Source organism: Sciurus carolinensis, chromosome 10 (assembly GCF_902686445.1).
Source record: "Sciurus carolinensis chromosome 10, mSciCar1.2, whole genome shotgun sequence".
NCBI classification, from domain to species: Eukaryota; Metazoa; Chordata; class Mammalia; order Rodentia; family Sciuridae; genus Sciurus; species Sciurus carolinensis.
The window spans coordinates 66,962,524-66,980,236 of record NC_062222.1 but is presented as its reverse complement, the minus strand read 5'-3'; the positions used below and the strand labels follow the sequence as shown (position 1 = coordinate 66,980,236).

General features: G+C 39.8%; 1 protein-coding gene across 1 annotated transcript in view; it reads left to right on the top strand.

Moving 5' to 3' along the window:
• Herc6 (HECT and RLD domain containing E3 ubiquitin protein ligase family member 6) overlaps positions 1-17,087 on the top strand; it is a 54,045-nt gene extending 36,958 nt beyond the window's left edge. Inside the window, exons 16-23 of the mRNA XM_047567000.1 lie at positions 1,340-1,480; positions 4,024-4,167; positions 7,932-8,098; positions 9,167-9,230; positions 10,680-10,750; positions 13,514-13,697; positions 13,789-13,891; positions 15,482-17,087. Of these exons, the coding sequence (XP_047422956.1) occupies positions 1,340-1,480; positions 4,024-4,167; positions 7,932-8,098; positions 9,167-9,230; positions 10,680-10,750; positions 13,514-13,697; positions 13,789-13,891; positions 15,482-15,705 (1,098 nt within the window). The 3' untranslated portion in view covers positions 15,706-17,087. The remainder of the gene's footprint in view (positions 1-1,339; positions 1,481-4,023; positions 4,168-7,931; positions 8,099-9,166; positions 9,231-10,679; positions 10,751-13,513; positions 13,698-13,788; positions 13,892-15,481) is intronic.
• The last annotated feature ends 626 nt before the right edge of the window (positions 17,088-17,713 follow it).

Sequence of the window (17,713 nt, the reverse complement as noted above, 5' to 3'; positions counted from 1 at the left end):
GCAGTCAGTATTGCTGAAGCACTCAGAGCTGCAGATGCTTGGACACAGGAGGCAACTGACCACTAGAAAGGACCAGAGATGGGCTGGGGAGAGAACTCAGCTGGTAGAGTGCTTGCCTCGCAAACACAAGGCCCTGAGTTCGATCCCCAGTACCACCAAAAAAAAAAAAAGAAAGGACCAGAGATAGGACTATTTACCATCAAACCTGGAGCTTCTTTCCATAAAACGTCTCAAGGGGAAAAAGAAAAAAACAAAAGAATTTAGTGGAGTCATGTAGGTTTCTCAGTATAAAGTGGTGACAGAGATCAAGGACAGGGATTTCTGGAGTGAGATGCCAAACTGTTGATCCACAAGTCCTTCAAGGGACAGGGGTTTCTCAAGTCCAGAGCCACATGTCCCCTTGACTGAGCTGCTTTAGAGAGGTGAGTGGGCAAACACACCCATCCTAGAGACCTGGAGTAGGATAGCTATTACCGAGTGGGTTTACTGGCATTACTGTAGGGCAGGCCCAGAGAGCTCTGTTGGTTTGAGTACTGAATATTCCTTTTTTGTCCTTGTGATATCCCAGAAGCCCTAGAAGTTTGTTGGAGGTAAAAACAAGGATAGCAAACCCATCACTAAATTTATTTTGGGCTGGGAAAGGGGTAGTATCAGGGATTGAACCCAGAGGCACATTGAGCTTCATCTCTAGACAGTTCTATATTTTATTTTGAGACAGGGTCGCGCTGAGTTGCTTAAGGCCTTTCTAAATTTCTGAGGCTGACTTTGGACTTTTGATCCTCCCACCTCAGCTTCCTCAACTGCTGGTATTGCAAGCATGTACCACCACACCAGATAGATTACTGTTATTTGCAGGAGAAGAGTGAATATTCTGTTAGCAAGTCTTTTCACTCATCTTTTTCCCCACAGCTAACATTATCCCTGAGCTCCTAAACTATCCTATGTTCCTGAGATTTATGATGCTAACACTGTTTCTTAAGACTGATGACAGATGAATGTCTTAGAATGTTGAATACCAGTATTGCCTTTAAGGGTTCTGTTTACTGCAATAAGTGATCTGAGATGCTTTTAATTACTTAGGGGTTCATCTGTGGTGACAACTTTCCTGTAAATGATTCTTAGATGCCATCATTTTTTCTGATCCTATGATCACTTTATCTTCCATAATGTAGACACATTGTCCTTTTTCTGAAGTAATTACAATGTGAGATCCTTCAGCAATGGCAGGCAAGACTAAGTGCCTACTGCACAAAGTACATTTCATGAAAAGTATTAAACAAATGCTGGGATTCCTAGAGGTCAAAAGGAAAAGCCAACTAAAATGCTTTTCCCCCACTAGGAATATTCGAGGCAAACGATTCTACCAGAAGGGAATACGCTGTCTACATTTACACTTAGAGTAAGACGGAGACACCTGGTTGAAGATGCCCTGCGTCAGTTAAGCCAAGTTGAAGTCCCTGACCTTCGGAAATTATTAGTGGTATAATAAAAAATCTCATTGAATATTTTTACTGCTGTGGGAGGGAATATTCCTATGCTGTAACAAGGGTTCTTTTAAAAGTCTGCATTTATCGTTATGGTTATCAAGTCTTACAGTTTCAGATTTCTCCTCTTACTCTTTGGAGAATAGCAGTGGAACATTTAATTGTACACTGGGTGTGAGTTAACTCTGAGTTACTAAGGTAGCTATGCAACGATCCATCCCAATGCTTAATGGCTTCAAATAACAATAATTTATTTTTACCAATGGCTGATCTAGGCTGAACTCATCTGGGTGGCTTTACAGATTTTTGTTGTTAGTGGCTTGTATGTGTGTGTTTCTATAATGGCCTCATATATGCTAGGCAAGTATGCTACACTGAGCTACATCCACAGCCCTGCAGGTTTTGTCTTTTACGTGTCTAAAATTGGCCTCACATTAGCTGGTCTATGCTAGGCCTGTTTGGGGCAGTCTGGCTCTGCTTAGAATATCCTTCATCCATATATAAAAGCTCCCAGGCAAAGAGTAAAGCCAGAATCAAAAAATCTGAAGAATGGAGCTTAAAGGTGCTTACATTAAAAAAAATAAGGGCTGGTGGCACACGCCTGTAATCTCTGACCCAGGCAGCTGAGACAGGAGGACAACAAGTTAGAGGCCAGTCTCAGTAATTTAGTGAGACCCTAAACAACTTAGCAAGACCCTGTCTCAAAATAAAAAAATAGAAGGGGCTGGGATGTGGCTCAATGGTAAAGCACCCCTGGGTTCAATCTCCAGTACCAAAAAAAAAAAAAAAAAAGAATATGAATAACAATAATTGCTGGTGAGGATATCGGGAGAAAAGTATACTTAATACATTGTAAGTGGGACTGAAAATTAGTACCAGCACTTTGGAAAGCAGGAAAGAAATTACTCAAAAGACTGTGAGGGGCTGGGGAGATAACTTAGTCGGTAGAGTGCTTGCCTTGTAAGCATAAGGCCCTGAGTTCGATCCCCAGCACCCCCCCCCCAAAAAAAAAAGACTGTGAATGGAATCACCATATGACCCAGCTGTCCCACTCTTTGGTATTTATCCAGAAAATCTAAAAGCAACATATCATAGTGATACATGCATACTAATATTTACAGTAGCATAATCCACAATAGCCAAGTTATGGTACCAGCCCAGGTATTCATCAACACACAAATGGATAAAGAAAATGTGGTATATATACTCAGTGAAGTTTTACTCAGTCATAAAGAAGAATAAAATTGGGCTGGGGATATAGCTCAGTCGGTAGAGTGCTTGCCTTGCAAGCACAAAGCCCTGGGTTCGATCCCCAGCACCGCAAAAAAAAAAAAAAAAAAAAAAAGGAAGAAGAATAAAATTCTGTCATTTGGAGGTACATAGATGAAATTGGAGAACATCATGCTAGGAAAGTCAGGAGTCCTATGTTTTCCCTCATAAATAGAAGATAGAGAAAAACAAATAATAAAAGGAGGAGAGCTCACAAAGAAAAACCAACAGTAAAGGAAGGGGATCAAGAGAGGGAGGAGGGAAGCTTTTAAGGACGTACTGGGGAATAAAAACTACCAAATTATACCATATCCATGTACGAATATACCACAATGAATCCCATCTAGATAGAGATAATTAGAACACAATAATTAAAATAGCAATAGTAATATAAGGGAGATTGGTAGAACAGATCAGGCAGATTGAGGGAAGGAGGGAAAAGGAAGGTACTGGGAATGAGGTTGGTTGAACTATGTGCATGTATGATATGATATAATTAAATCTATTATACATAATTATAATGTACCAATACAAAACATTTGGGCTGGGGGTGCAGCTCAGTGGTGGAATGCTTGCCTTGCATGTATAAACCCTCTGTTCAATCCCCAGCCACACACACGCATGCAGATAAAAGGAAATCAACCAGAAAAGTAGAAAAGGAATAGTAAGAAATGTAGGGGGGAAAACCAAGTGAGTAATCAACCACAAAACCCAAGTCCAAAAGCAAAAAAGTGCTTAAAAAAAAGGACTATTACTATTGATTTCTCACATGAGGTTCTGTGAGCCACAAGGTCTCATGGTCCCTGCAAAGATCTCGTGCCCAGACTGACTGGAAGGGCTGTTTAGTGGAAGCCCTAATGATGCTAGAGGAGAAATGGAATAGCTGCTAACCTCAACTAAGAGATTAGATGAAGACAGATAAGAAGAAGGAATAATTGGGGGTGTGAATGGCCCAAGAGTTTGAAGCACATCAAAATTTTGGTTCGAGATACTGGTCAACCTAGTTGGCAAACACTGTATCTTGCTGGAGTTGCCCTTCTCCTGGTACATGTGGCAGTCTAAAGGATCCTTGCACTCACTAGAGCAACCTGAGCATAAGTGGGCTCCTGGCAGCAAACTGAGGGAAGGTAGACTGCAAGGAAGTAAGGACTTGTGTGACTCTGGTAACTCTAATGACTGTAGCAATGGCCATGAGCATTGGACACTTTTCCATAAAGATCACAGCATCGGATTTTACATCAGAGCTGGGGAGTATGTTCTTTTTCCTTAGGTTGAGTTTATTAAAGAAATTCGTCCTGAGTCTGGAGGGGTCAGTTCAGAGTTCTTCCACTGTATATTTGAAGAGATGACCAAGCCAACCTATGGAATGTTCATGTATCCTGAAAAAGATTCCTGCATGTGGTTTCCAGTCAATGTAAGTCATTTCTTTTCTCAATAGTTTTCAGAACAGAAAAAGTATGCCATATCCTGCAACATGAAAGCATAGACAATAATGTAAAATGAGGTCATGCAGAGGTGCAACTCCTATATTAAGTAGTAATCATATGGTGCACAGAGCAGCATCCATAGCTCACCTGGGAGTGTGTAGAAAAGCAGCATCTCTGGCTCACTCCAGACCTACAGAATTGCAACATTGATTAAGACCCCCCAGGGGCTGGGGATATAGCTCAGTTGGTAGAGTGCTTGCCTTGAAAGCACAAAGCTGAGGGTTCAATCCCCAGCATGGGGAAGAAAGGGAAAAAAAACGTCATGTATACATGATTTTTTTGGGGGGGAAGGCAGATACCAGGGAGTTAACCCCAGGGGGAGTGAAGGGAGTGAACTTAACCAACTGAACCACATCCCTTGCCTTTTTTTTTTTTTTTTTTTTGCGGTGCTGGGGATCGAACCCAGGACCCTGTGCTTGCAAGGCAAGCTCTACCGACTGAGCTATCTTCCCAGCCCTGGCCTTTTTTTTTTGAGACAGGGTTTTGCTAAGTTGCTTAGGACCTCACTAAATTGCTGAGGCTGACTTTGAACTTGGATCCTCCTGCCCAAGCCTCCCAAGCCTCTGGGAGTATAGGCATGCACCACTGCACCTGGCTAAATTTTTAAGCAGTATTAATAAAGTGTAATTCAGATATAATAAACTACACATATTTAAAGTGTCAAATTTGATAAGCTTTTTTAAAAATAAATTTTTAGATGTTGATGGACCTTTGCTTTATTCATTTATTTATATGTGGTGCTAAGAATTGAACCCAGTGCCTCACACATGCTAGGCCAGAGCTCTACCACTGAACCACAACCCCAGCCCCAATTTGATAAATTTTGACATATTTAAACACCCATTGCATTTTTGCCACAGTCCAAATAATGAACATATCAATCATCACCAAAAATTTCCTCCTATCCTTTTCTATCCTCCTCTCCTACTTCTGTCCCCCAATGTCTAGGCAACCACTGATCTGCTTTCTGTCACTACAGAGTGGTTAAATTTCCTAGAATTTTATATAAATGAGACCATAATGTAGTTTTTATTGCCTCTTTTTCAGTATTATTATTTATTTATTTATTTTTGGTACAGGGGATTGAGCCCAGGGGCACTTACCCACTGAGCCACATCCTCAGCTCCTTTGTTTTTTATTTTGAGACAGGGTCTTGCTAAGTTACTTAGGACCTCACTAAATTGCTAAGGCTAGCTCTGAACGCATGATCCTCCTGCCTCAGCCTCCAGAACCTCTGGGATTATAGGCGTGCCCACCACACCCAGCTTCATTATTATGATTGCTGATATTCATCCATATTTTGGCATGCATCCATTGTGTATTCCTTTTGTTGTTGTTGTTATGGGGGATTAAACTCAGGGCATTCGACCACTGAGTCACATCTTCAGCCTTATTTTGTATTTTATTTAGACAGAGGGTCTCACTGAGCTGCTTCTTAGCACCTCACTTTTGCGGAGGCTGGCTTTGAACTTGCAGTCCTCCTGCCTCAGCCTCCTAAGCCACTGGGATCACAGGCGTGCACCACTGCACCTGCCATCATTCTTTTTCATTACAGAGTAATACTACATTCTGTGGGTATGCGATGGTTTGTGTATAGCTAGTATCTGATGCACAGATGTTTGGTATGTATCCTGAATCCAGAGAAGTAGTAATCTTATGTTTTAAATTAGGAGAGAAGTCCCTGATAGAATCCTAGAAATAACTCTTAATTCTGAAAAATGATTGATTCTTTTGGGGGTGAGTACTGTGGGTTGAACCCAGGGGCTCTGAGTCACATCCTCATCCCTTTCTATTTTTATTTGAGATAGGGTCTTGCTGAGTTACTTAGGGCCTCACTAAATTTTAGAAGCTGGATTTGAACTCACGATCCTCCTGCCCTAGCTCCCCAGGTCTCTGGGATTACAGGTGTGCGCCACCATGCCTGGCTAAAAGTGATTGATTTCTGTAGTGGTTATATTTTATAAAAGATCTTTGAAGTGTAAACATTTTATTTTTAAAAAATAATAATAAAAAAAAAGAGTCTTGTGCTGGGATGTAGTTCAGTGGTAGAGTGCTTACCTAATATACACAAAGCCCTGGGTTCAATTGCCAGCACCACACACATACACACACACACACACACACACACATTTCTTTGTTAGTAACACAGTCCAAATAGTTCTGAAAAGAATCATATATTGACTCTCTATTTATTGGTCCCCTTTCTTATATACTTTCAAATTGTTCCTCCAAATGACATAATGGAAGTTCAGAACTTAGAAAGGACAGGGAAGGGGCTGAGTCTGTAGCTCAGTGGTAGAGTGCTTGCTTAGCACCTGTGAGGCCCTGGGTTTGATTCTCAGCACTGCATATAAATAAACAAATAAAGGTTCATCAACAACTAAAAAGTATTTTTTAAAAAAAGGCAGGACAGGAAAGATGAGGAGAAGGATGAAGGCATGTGAGAAACTACTGAAAGGGGTTTCACACTTTTTGGAGTATTAATAACCTCTAAAAGATAGGAACAGCTAAGGTGTGGCCATGGTAGGACTTTTTATCAGTCTATCAGCAAACACTTATTGAATGTCTCTTGATGTTCCCAGACTGTATTAAAAATTGTGGATCTGAATTAGTATACAACAATCTCCTGAAACGTTTTATATATAAGATGCAGTGATGAGACACCAGAAATATTACCAGCTGGTTCTAAATTATAGCTGGCTGAATTGAAGTGTTTTAGTTACTCAACTGTAGTGCCAAAGAGGACTTCAGTCATGGGACGCTCATCTGACAACCTGATGCTGACCAGAAATGGAGATGAAGTCCATCCTTCCTTCTTCAGTGTGGTTTTTCTACAGGAATAGGAAAGCAATAACTATAAAATTAAATCACAAAACCAGGTGCAGTGGCAATGCCTGTAGTCCCAGGAATTCAAAAGACTGAGGCAGGAGTTTGCAAGTTTGAGGCCAGCCTCAGCAACTTAGCAAGATCCCATCTCAAAATAAAAACATAAAAAGGCCAGGGGAGTGAGGGCTGGGGTTGTGGCTCAGTGGCAGAGCGCTTGCCTGGCACAAGTGAGGCACTGGGTTCCATCCCCACCACCACACATAAATAAGTAAAATAAAGGTATTGTGTCCACCTACAACTAAAGAAAAAAAATACTTAAAAAACAAACAAAAATAAAAAGGGAAAAATTCAATCACGAAACATCTTTTATAACTTTTATATTTCAGATGTGCTGTTGGTAATAAAAAATTCATTTATTTAATGTTCTGTACTGTTAATTTGTACTGAAAAATACAGAGGGAATTATGTGGGGGGGGTGTACTGGGTGTTAAACACAGAGTTGCTTAACCACTGAGCCACATCCCTAGTCCTTTTTGGTTTTAACTTTGAGACAGGGTGGTGCTGAGTTGCTGAAGGACCCACTAAGTGGCTGGGGCTGGTCTTATACTTTAGATCCTCCTGCCTCAGCCTCCTAGCCACTAGGATTACAGGCATGCACTATGGCACCTGGCAAGAAATTTTAAATCACATCATAGACTGTGAAAGAACCTCAAGTGTTAATTTTCCTGAAGCTTGTTTTCAATTTGTAATTTAAAAAGATGGAACTAGGAAAATCTCTTTACTAATATAATTATGCCTTTGTGTAATTGATCATTTATAATAACTTGGGTTTCATTTCATTTGTTTGTTGTACCTCCTTTTCCAGCCCACAATTGAGAAGAAGAGATATTTCCTCTTTGGGATGCTGTGTGGACTCTCCCTATACAATTTAAATGTTGCCAACCTTTCTTTCCCACTGGCTCTGTATAAGAAACTTCTGGACAAAAAGCCATCATTGGAAGATTTAAAAGAACTCAATCCTCTTTTGGGGAAGTAAGTAAATATGTTTGCTTTTTTAAGACAATATCTAGTAAGTCTCGGTGGTTTAGGCACAAATAATATTATACTGAGAAACACATAGAAAAGATCTTTCATTTCAATATTGTATACCCTTCAGAGGAATTCAAATTCTAGCATGACTTAAAATTGAATAAACCTAGTGTGGTGATGCACGTCTGTAATCCTAGTGACTGTGGAGGCTGAGGCAGTAGCATTGCAAATTCAAAGCCAGCCTCTGCAATTAAGCAAGGCTCTATGCAACTTAGTGAGAGCTTGTCTCAAAATAAAAAATAAAATGGACTGGGAATGTGGCTCAGTGGTTAAGCCCTCCTAGGTTCAATTCTCAAGGTCATTGAATAAATAAATACATAAATATGAATAAATAAAATGCTGAGGATGAGGTTCAATGGTTCCAGGCTGGATTACAGGCATGCACCACCACGACCAGCTCATGTACTGTTAGTGGGAAAATAATTTGGCTAGATTTACACTAGATTTATACAAGTTTGGTAATATTGACATTTTAGGCTGTTTAACTTTTTTTTCTTTCAATGCTGCAGATCAAACATCAGGGCCTCCTACATGCTAGACAAGCAGTCTACCCCTGAGCTATACCCCTGGCCCCCTGGATGTTTAATTCTTTGTTGTGCAAGGCTGCCTAGGCACTGTGGGATGCTTAGAAGCATCTGGGATTGCTATCCACTAGAAGGCAGTAGCAACCCTCCCATTCACTGTGACAACCAGAGATGTCTCCAGACTTTGCCAGATGCCTCCTGAGAGGCAGATCATCCCTGGTTGAGAATGACTGGTCTAGAGGAAGGGGGATCCTTTTGTATTTTTCACAGAACACAGTGAATGTCTATGGGATAGCCATGGTCCAATGAACTGAACTAGAAGTAGAGGTTCCCCTAGAAAGAGGAGTGGGAAGGTGGAGAAGAAGAAATTTACTCTGCATTTGATGTATTCCTAGATTTTTCACAGATTTTTCCCATTGAACATGTATTATTTTTGAAATTTCATACAGTCAACAAATATAAATTTTTAAACCTCATTTTTTACTAGGAATTTGCAAAAAGTTCTAAATGATGAAGCTGATGACCTGGAAGAACTTTCCATATATTTTTCTGTGAGTATTAATGATAGCCAGATTATAGTTTAGCTTTAATCTGTTGGGGTTTTGTTTTGATATTGTTCTTTTGGTGGTGGTGCTGGGGATGAAACCTAGGACCTTGTGCTTGCTAGGAAAGTTCACTATTCTGAGCTACACCAACAGCCCTAATCTGTGATTTTTAAAAATAATTTTTGTAGTGTCTTAAATACAGTATCATTTATTTATTTTATTTTATTTTATTTTTTTATTTTTTTATTTTTTTTGCGGTACTGGGGATCGAACTCAGGGCCTTGTGCTTTCGAGGCAAGCACTCTACCAGCTGAGCTATCTCCCCAACCCTATTTATTTATTTTTGAGATGGGGTCTAACTATGTTGTCCAAGCTGGTGTCCAACCAGTGGGCTCAAGTGAACCTCCCACCTCAGCCTCCTGAATTGCTGGCATTACAGGAACATACCCCTGTGCTTGGGATCCACACTGTTTAAAAATAATTTATTTATTTATTTATTTATTTATTTATTTATTAACTAATTTATTTATTTATACATACCAAGATTGAATTCAGGGTGTGCTTAACCACTGAACCACATCCCCAATGCTTTCTATTTTTTAAGACAGGATCTGACTAAGTTGCTTAGGGCCTCACTAAATTGCAGAGGCTGTTCTTGACCTTGGCAACTCTCCTGCCTCAGCCTCCCCCGTCACTGGGATTACAGGTGTGCACCACCATGCCTGGCAGACCCATACATTTTTTTTAAAGTTATAGATAGACACAATACCTTTATTTTATTTGTTTTTTTTTTTTTTTTTTAATGTGGTGCTGACGATCAAACCCAGTGCCTCATGTATGCTAGGCAAGTGTTCTACCACTGATCCAAAACCACAGCTTGGATTGATACTTATTTTAAAATTTTTTTTTATTTGTTCTAATTGGTTATACATGACAGTAGAATGCATTTTGGCACATTGTACACAAATGGAGCATAACTCCTCATTCCTCTGGTTGTACCTGCTGCTGACTCACACCAGCAATGTAATCACACATGTATATAGGATAATAATGTCTGTCTCATTCCACCATCCTTCCATCGCCACTGACCCATGCCTCAGTCACTCTCCTCTGGATCCATACTTTTTGAAAGATACTGCAACACTTTTGCCCACTCACTCCTCGTTTGATACCTTATATCTATAGTTCACCAAAGATTCCGCAGTTACTCAACTAATTTAAACAATGTTAACAGATAAATAATAATTCAAGCTTCAACTCTACATACAACATGTATGAGGGTAGGTTTTAAAAATTGTTTATGTGTATTTAAAAGACTGAACTACATAAAAAAAATCATTAACCCCAGTTATTTAAAATTCTATAGGGAAAAATGTCTGGCAGTAGTTGTATTATGGGTGGTTGATTATTCAGACTTTACAGTCATGTTTGTTACTGAAAACATTTTGGTTACAGATACACTGGGATCAAACTGATGTTGATTTAATTCCAAATGGAATCTCTATAGCTGTGGACCAAGGCAATAAGTAAGTTTGAAGAACTAGACTCTCCATTTTTAATATTAATAAAATTTTTTTATCCCTATACTTCAAAATACTTTTAGCTTCTCAGACGATAATTTTACCACCTCATCTTTTAGAAAGATAAAATGGTTATAAAATAACAGAAGTGGAGAGAGGATTCAGTATTAAATATTTCTCACTTAACAATTATTTCTGAGCCCCTATTCTGTACCAGACCCTATTCTAGGTACTGAAATTATAGCAGTGAAAAAGATTATGTCTGGAACTAAAATTCTAGTGTTGCAGAAAGACAATGCATAAAGAAATTATTATGTAATGTGATGTCACATAATAATGGGTGCTCTGAAGAAAATTAAAACCAATTAAAGAACCAAGAGGCTATAGATGATGGTATGCTGGAGTTAGATGGTACCAACATGTGAGAGCTGATAAACTTTCAAAAATGTTGGCAGTTTATTATGAAATCAGTAGTAGCTTGAAATCAGTTGTTATGGGTATTTTTATACCACAGAAATCAGAGTGCTAGGAAGAGAGGTTTTTCTTGTTCTTTCTCTCTGTTTATTCTGAAGCTGGTTGTTAAGTATTTACCAGCATACCTGGTAAATACTGGTTGCATGGAGGAAAGAGAGGAGTTCATTTAGGTATGCTAGTTCCCAAAGGTTCTGCTTAAATAGGGTGGGAGATAATCATGTCTCGGGTGCAAATGCCTTCTGTAGTGACTCTGCTGTATTAGTCCATTGTTCATTACTGCAATGAAACACCCGAAGCTGGGTACCTTTATAAAGAAAAGAGGTGGGCTAGGGATACCATACAGTGGTAGAGTGATTAGTGTAAGCTCGATGGCAAGGGTGGCCAAACAAGTCAGACAAAAGCAGGGGAAGAAAGCTTTATTGAAATTTTGGCTTTCAGGCAAAATTCCCAGCCCTCCAGGGTACAGATCAGGGTGGAGAACAAGAGAAAATCGCTTGTGACTGGGGCTTCCCAGGGTCTTTATAGGACAGAATATGTGGGGGTCCTGCTGAGTGATAGGTGGACGTAAGGGTCAGTGGTCGCCTGCTGCCTTAGTTTTGCTGCTCCCTCTCATGTAGCTGCTTACATCCTGACCTAAAGATTAGCATGCACAAAGACCTGGGTTCAATTCCCAATACCACGAAAATAAAGGAATACAAAATAAAGAGGTTGATTTAGTTCACGGGTCTGGAGAGTCAGGGTCCTGCATCTGGTGATGGCCTTCTGGAAAGCAGAGTTCTCAGGCTGCACACGGCATCCCACGACACAAGCCGAGGAGTATGCCTGTGTTGCTCCTCTCGTCTCACTTCTAAAGAGGCAACCAGTATTCTGTCATAAGGGCGTCACTGGGATGACCTTTAGTAATCCTGACTGCCTCCCAAAGGCCCTGGCTGTAAGTGCCAGTCAGATTAAGTTTCCACCCCCTTTATACCTCACAATGGAGACTGAATTTTAATATACAGAATCCTGGGGGACACTCAAACCATATCCAAACCATACTGCTTACTGTCAGAAAATTCATCACGTAGTGGAATTGCATCTGGTAGTGAAAGACAAATTCTAGAAAGGGACAGGTGGGAAGAGGGGAGAGGGAGAGGAACCCAAGAACCAACCCTGAGAACATCATGTTCATATTGAAATCTGATGACTGATAGAAGCTATTAGGTCACAAAACATGGCATGTTGGAGAGGAGATTTACATTGTAGGGCTACCTACTATGAGACAGCAAGGCGGGTCAGCTGAAGGTCAGGAAACTGACGGGGAAGAGGCTGCTCAGTCAGGCAAGGGTCAAGCCACGGAGGGAATTTTGACCTTAGCTAGAGAGGTTTGTAATCTACCCCTAAGTGTAATGTGAATTGAAGCCTTTGAAAGATTTTTAGCAGAAGAATGACTTATGATGATTTAGCTTACATTTTTTTTTAACTTTACAATGGTCTAAAAGTGATATGCATTCATAGAATCTGTACTTCAAATCTTGAATTTGGACGAGGTATGGTGGTATGTGACTGTATTCCCAGTGGCTGGGGAGGCTGAAGCAGGAGGATCATGAGTTCAAAGCCAGCCTTAGCAACTTAGAGAGGCCCTAAGCAACTCAGTGAGACCCTGTCTCTAAATAAAATACCAAATGGGCTGGGGATGTGGCTCAGTGGTTAAGCAGCCCTGTGTTCAATCCATAGTACCAAAAAAGAAAAAAAGATTTTTTTGAATTTGTATCTTTCCCTGGGCTAGCAATGTGTTGTACAGTACTCCTTCATGATGCTGGGCAGAGGCAGCATATTGCAGCTGCTGATCAGACATGTGATCACAAGGGGAAACAACTAGTACTCTACAGTGAACCATGTGGCTCAGCTATGATGTTCACTACCCTAGGGGAGTTAAATGCATGTTTGATTTACATGTTTTCAATTTACATACAATGGGCTTTTTGGGATGCACCCCTATTGTAAGTCAAGACCCAAAGCATCTGTATTCAGATTCCTGTTTCTAAAGAAGCCTCCTGACTACCATGCTTAAAATGAAAGCTAAATAAAGTCTTAATCTGTCTTATTTTCTCTAAGTTTCCTTTTTCTTCGAGATGCCCAGGTTTTTATATGCCTATGTTGCACAGGCTTGTGTGCTGTGTAGAAAAACTATGTAGAAGAAATGTTATGTTTCTTTCTCAATAGAAATGGTTAAAAAAAAACAAACCAGCAAGTATTCTAGTTATTAGTAAAAGGTGTCATTGGTCTTTTTTTTTTCCCCCCTTTTCTCTCAAGGAAGCACTATGTTTCTAGGTGTGTTGATTACATTTTCAACATCTCTGTAAAGGCAGTTTATGAGGAATTTCACAGAGGATTTTATAAAGTTTGTGACTGGGAGATAATTAGACGTTTCCAACCTGAGGAACTCATGATGGCGATAATTGGAGATACTAATTATGACTGGAAACGATTTGAAAAGGTAGGTGATACCTAAAGTGTCCCCAGTTTTCTCAAACAACTTCTATATATTCTGCTCCCCAAAAAACATTTTTCTCCTCCTTTCTCTCAAGAATTCCAAGTATGAACAAGAGTACCACAGATCACATCCAACTATACAGATGTTTTGGAAGGCTTTCCACAAGTTAACTTTGGACGAAAAGAAAAAATTCCTCCGTAAGTATCGGAATATCATAGGTCTACAGTTCGGTATCTTTTAAGAAGATAAATAACTTGTTTGCAGTGAAGTCATTCTTAACACGGTAGGTCACATGTGTTAATAGCAGAGTAAGGGGTAGGACCCAGGCTCCCTACCTTCTGGAATAGCATTCTTTTTCTTACAGGAGCCTATTTCCCATTTTAAAAAATAAGAGAAGCTGGGTGCAGTGGCATATGCCTGTAATCCCATCAGCTTGGGAAACTGAGGTGTAGGATCACAAGTTCAAAGCCAGCCTCAGCAATTCAGTGAGACTCTAAGCAACTTAGCAAGATCCTGTCTCAAACTAAAATATAAAAAGTACTGGAGATGTGGTTCAGGGGTTAAGTACCCCTGAGCTCAATCCCTGGTACAAAAAAATAAATAAGAAAGAGTAACAGACATAATGCTATTTTATAAACTCTTTCACACTGACTAATCCCATTTTTAGACTGTTACCTCTTGCCTTATTCCAGATGGGTTTTTCTTTTTGTTGTTTTGTTTTTTACTTTCTTTTTTTATACAGGGGCTCACTACATTGTTTAGGACCTTGCTAAATTGCTGAGGCTGGCTCTGAACTTGTGATTCTCCTGTGTCATCCTCCCAAGCTGCTAGGATAATAGGTGTATGCCACCAGGCCTGTCTCAATTCTTGATACATACTCTTTCCTATTTTTGTTGCTACTACTGAGTATGTTCTTGAGAACAACTATGACTTCTTCACAAGCCCAATCTAATTCTCTAACAAGCCCAAACTACCTTTCTAGTCTTCTCTTAAAGGGAAACTTTTGCTACTTCCCAGTGCTTCAACTGTTTGTATTGTCAATGAAACTGCAAGTGGTTTGGAAATTAGGTCCCTGTTATTCAAGAATTATGATTAGTGCAAGCCAAAGTTAAGTCTTTTTTTGGGGGGGAGGTGCTGGGGATCGAACCCACGGCCTTGTGCTTACAAGGCAAACACTCTACCAACTGAGCTAAATGGATTGGGTGTGATTTCAGTCTATGGATAGTTTGGGGGGAGGGGTCCACTGTACTGAAAGTCAACAAAGGTTAACAATGTTTCAAAGGCCAGCTCCAAGGGTAGGTGTGTCTGCAGCCCAGTTCAAAGGTTCAGCTATGGGCTTGTCTGAGATCTGGTTAATCATGGCCTCTGATTTCATTTTAGGTGCCCTGAACCAATGCTACTCTATTTTGTTTTTCCCTCACACTTGAAAGCTTACCCGACTCCTGCTAGAGAACTAGCCAGAGTGACCTCTCTGAGGTCTCCCTGACCAGAGCAACATGCCATCTCTCTGCCAACCCTAAGTCCCAGCCCCTCCACTTGACTCTTAACCACCTATTTCCTCGTTGATCTAAACTAAACTTCCTCTTATCTTTCTATTATCTTTTGTGTATGTAATTTCCTTGCAATTAGATCACAAACTCATGAAGGGCAAAAACCAAATGTCCATGATTTTTCTATTTCTTTCTGCATGCCGAACACTCAACATTTAGTAAATGCAATCATTAATTTCTTTTCATAACTTTTGCTCTTTCTACGAAATATCTTAACCAAATTGTCTTCCTTTCTAGTGTTTCTTACAGGACGTGATCGGATGCATGTAAGAGGCATACAGGATATTGGAATAATATTTCGCTGTCCTGAAAGTTTCAGTGAAAACGACCTTCCAAGATCAGTGACATGTTATAGTATTCTAGACCTGCCTAAATATTCTACAATGGAAAGAATGGAAGACGCACTTCAAGTAGCTATCAACAATAGCAGAGGCTTTGTGTCACCCATGGCCACATTGTAATGATCTCCTTACAGAGTCTCATACAGGCCTCAGGTTCTCAGACCTCTCAATATCATCAATAACAGTATTTTTTGCCGTGCATGGTGGCAAATCCCCAGTGGCTCCAGAGGCTGAGGTAGGAGGATGACAAGTTCAAAGCCAGCCTCAAGCAACTGGGCAAGGCCAGAGAAACTTAGTAAGATCTGTCTCTAAACAAAACATAAAAACAGCAGACTGGAGATGTGGCTCAGTGGTTACCCCTGGGTTCAATCCCCAGTACAAAAAAATAAATAAATAAATAGTATTTCAGTGAAACAAAATTATATAAAACAACATCTCCTGTATCCCTAACTTTGGTATTAGAATGTTTCCCTTTACTGAATTATTTCCTAAACAATTTAAAAATAAACTGAATTTTGAGAATATTGATATTTTTAAAAGTATTATTGTACCTGTAATAAACTGCCTGCAAGTCTGAAAACCCTATTGAGTTTGAATAAAAACTAAACTAATTGTTATATTTTTAAGGTATGTAGATGTATATTTTATAATAAGGAATATCTCTAGAGGTTTTGATTTTATCAAACTGCTAGTTTATTTGAAATATCTAAACATTAAATGTTTCATTAATTCATTCAATAATTACTTATACTCAATACAGTGTTCTAAGAACCATTCTAAAAGCAGTTATAATTGTTTTGGTTAAACACTGAACCCAATCAGGAACTCCTACTTATAGCTGGCGAAATGTGAAGTTGAAATGTGTCATTATCCTGGTTGTGCAGTAAATTAATAAAGAGTTTGAACTATTAGCAAACAGTTAATGAATTTTGTGGACCAGTTCTACCTAATGTTATATTTTAAGCTGTTATATAGCTTTGAAATGATTCCAAATACAAATTTGCTATATTAGTGACATACATTTTGCTGTGATGACAACTTGAAGGGTAAGCCCCTTGCCCTGAGAATATTTTATCACACTTCATCAGACCCCATGTGTGAGTTTCTGTCTTCAGTCAGTGGACTCCAAAATACCTATTAAACCCAAGAGTTCGGCAGACACTTTGAGAGCCGAGGTTGTGGCAGACCACACTGTGTTGGTCACTTCTCCAAAGATGGAGAACACATGCCAGGGCAGGGCTGCCCAGATAGCCTTTGAGCCAAGTCCTAAAGCCTGGTCAGGCAGAACAACACTGCCCACGTGTCCAGTCTCTGCTGAGAATTACTCTCACTCAGGGACACCTGAAACATGATCAGACTTTTCCTTTCCATCCTAATTGGACCACTGTAGACTTAATAATTAGACTCCAATAAAATTGGAACTGACACACTATGTGGTTAATGTACCTCCCCTATTGAATGTACTCCCTGTGAAGTTTGTTTCCATTATTATTCTCCAACATAAAAAAGAAAAATCTTTGTATGGCAATAAAATGTGTGATTCTTGAAATCATACTTTGATCATCTCCTTATTTTAAGCATACAAAACAAAGTGTGGCTAGGCATGGTGGCACATATCTGTGGTCCCAGCAAATCAGGAGGATTGCAAGTTCCAGGGCAGTCTCAGCAACTTAACTAGGGCCTAAGCAACTTAGTGAGAGTCTGTCTCAAAATAAAAAATAAAAGGGCTGGGGATGTGACTCAGTGGTTGAGCACCTCTGGGTTCAATCCCTAGTACTAGAAAAAAAAGAAGTGTTAAGTTGTTCTACAAATACCTGCTGCTATTCTAAGCATTCCAGAAGCCTTGTGTTAGTGGTATTAGTGGTACTTTGGAAAATGGAAGACTGTGGGGTCAAGTCCATGCTGGGTTCTGATAGAAGAAAAGGACAGAAATCACCTAAGGATGTGCAAAACAGAGTGAATTTGCCAGGGACACTGGAATGTTACAGGATCAGTAAAACTATAAGCCCTTAAGGGAATCCTGAGTTACTTTGGATGTGTTCTCCACTTTAATAAGTAGAATGGAAGCCCAGATTTATTCTATTTGAATTTTAAAGGAAAAGGTAATCAGGCTAAGGATGTGGCTCAG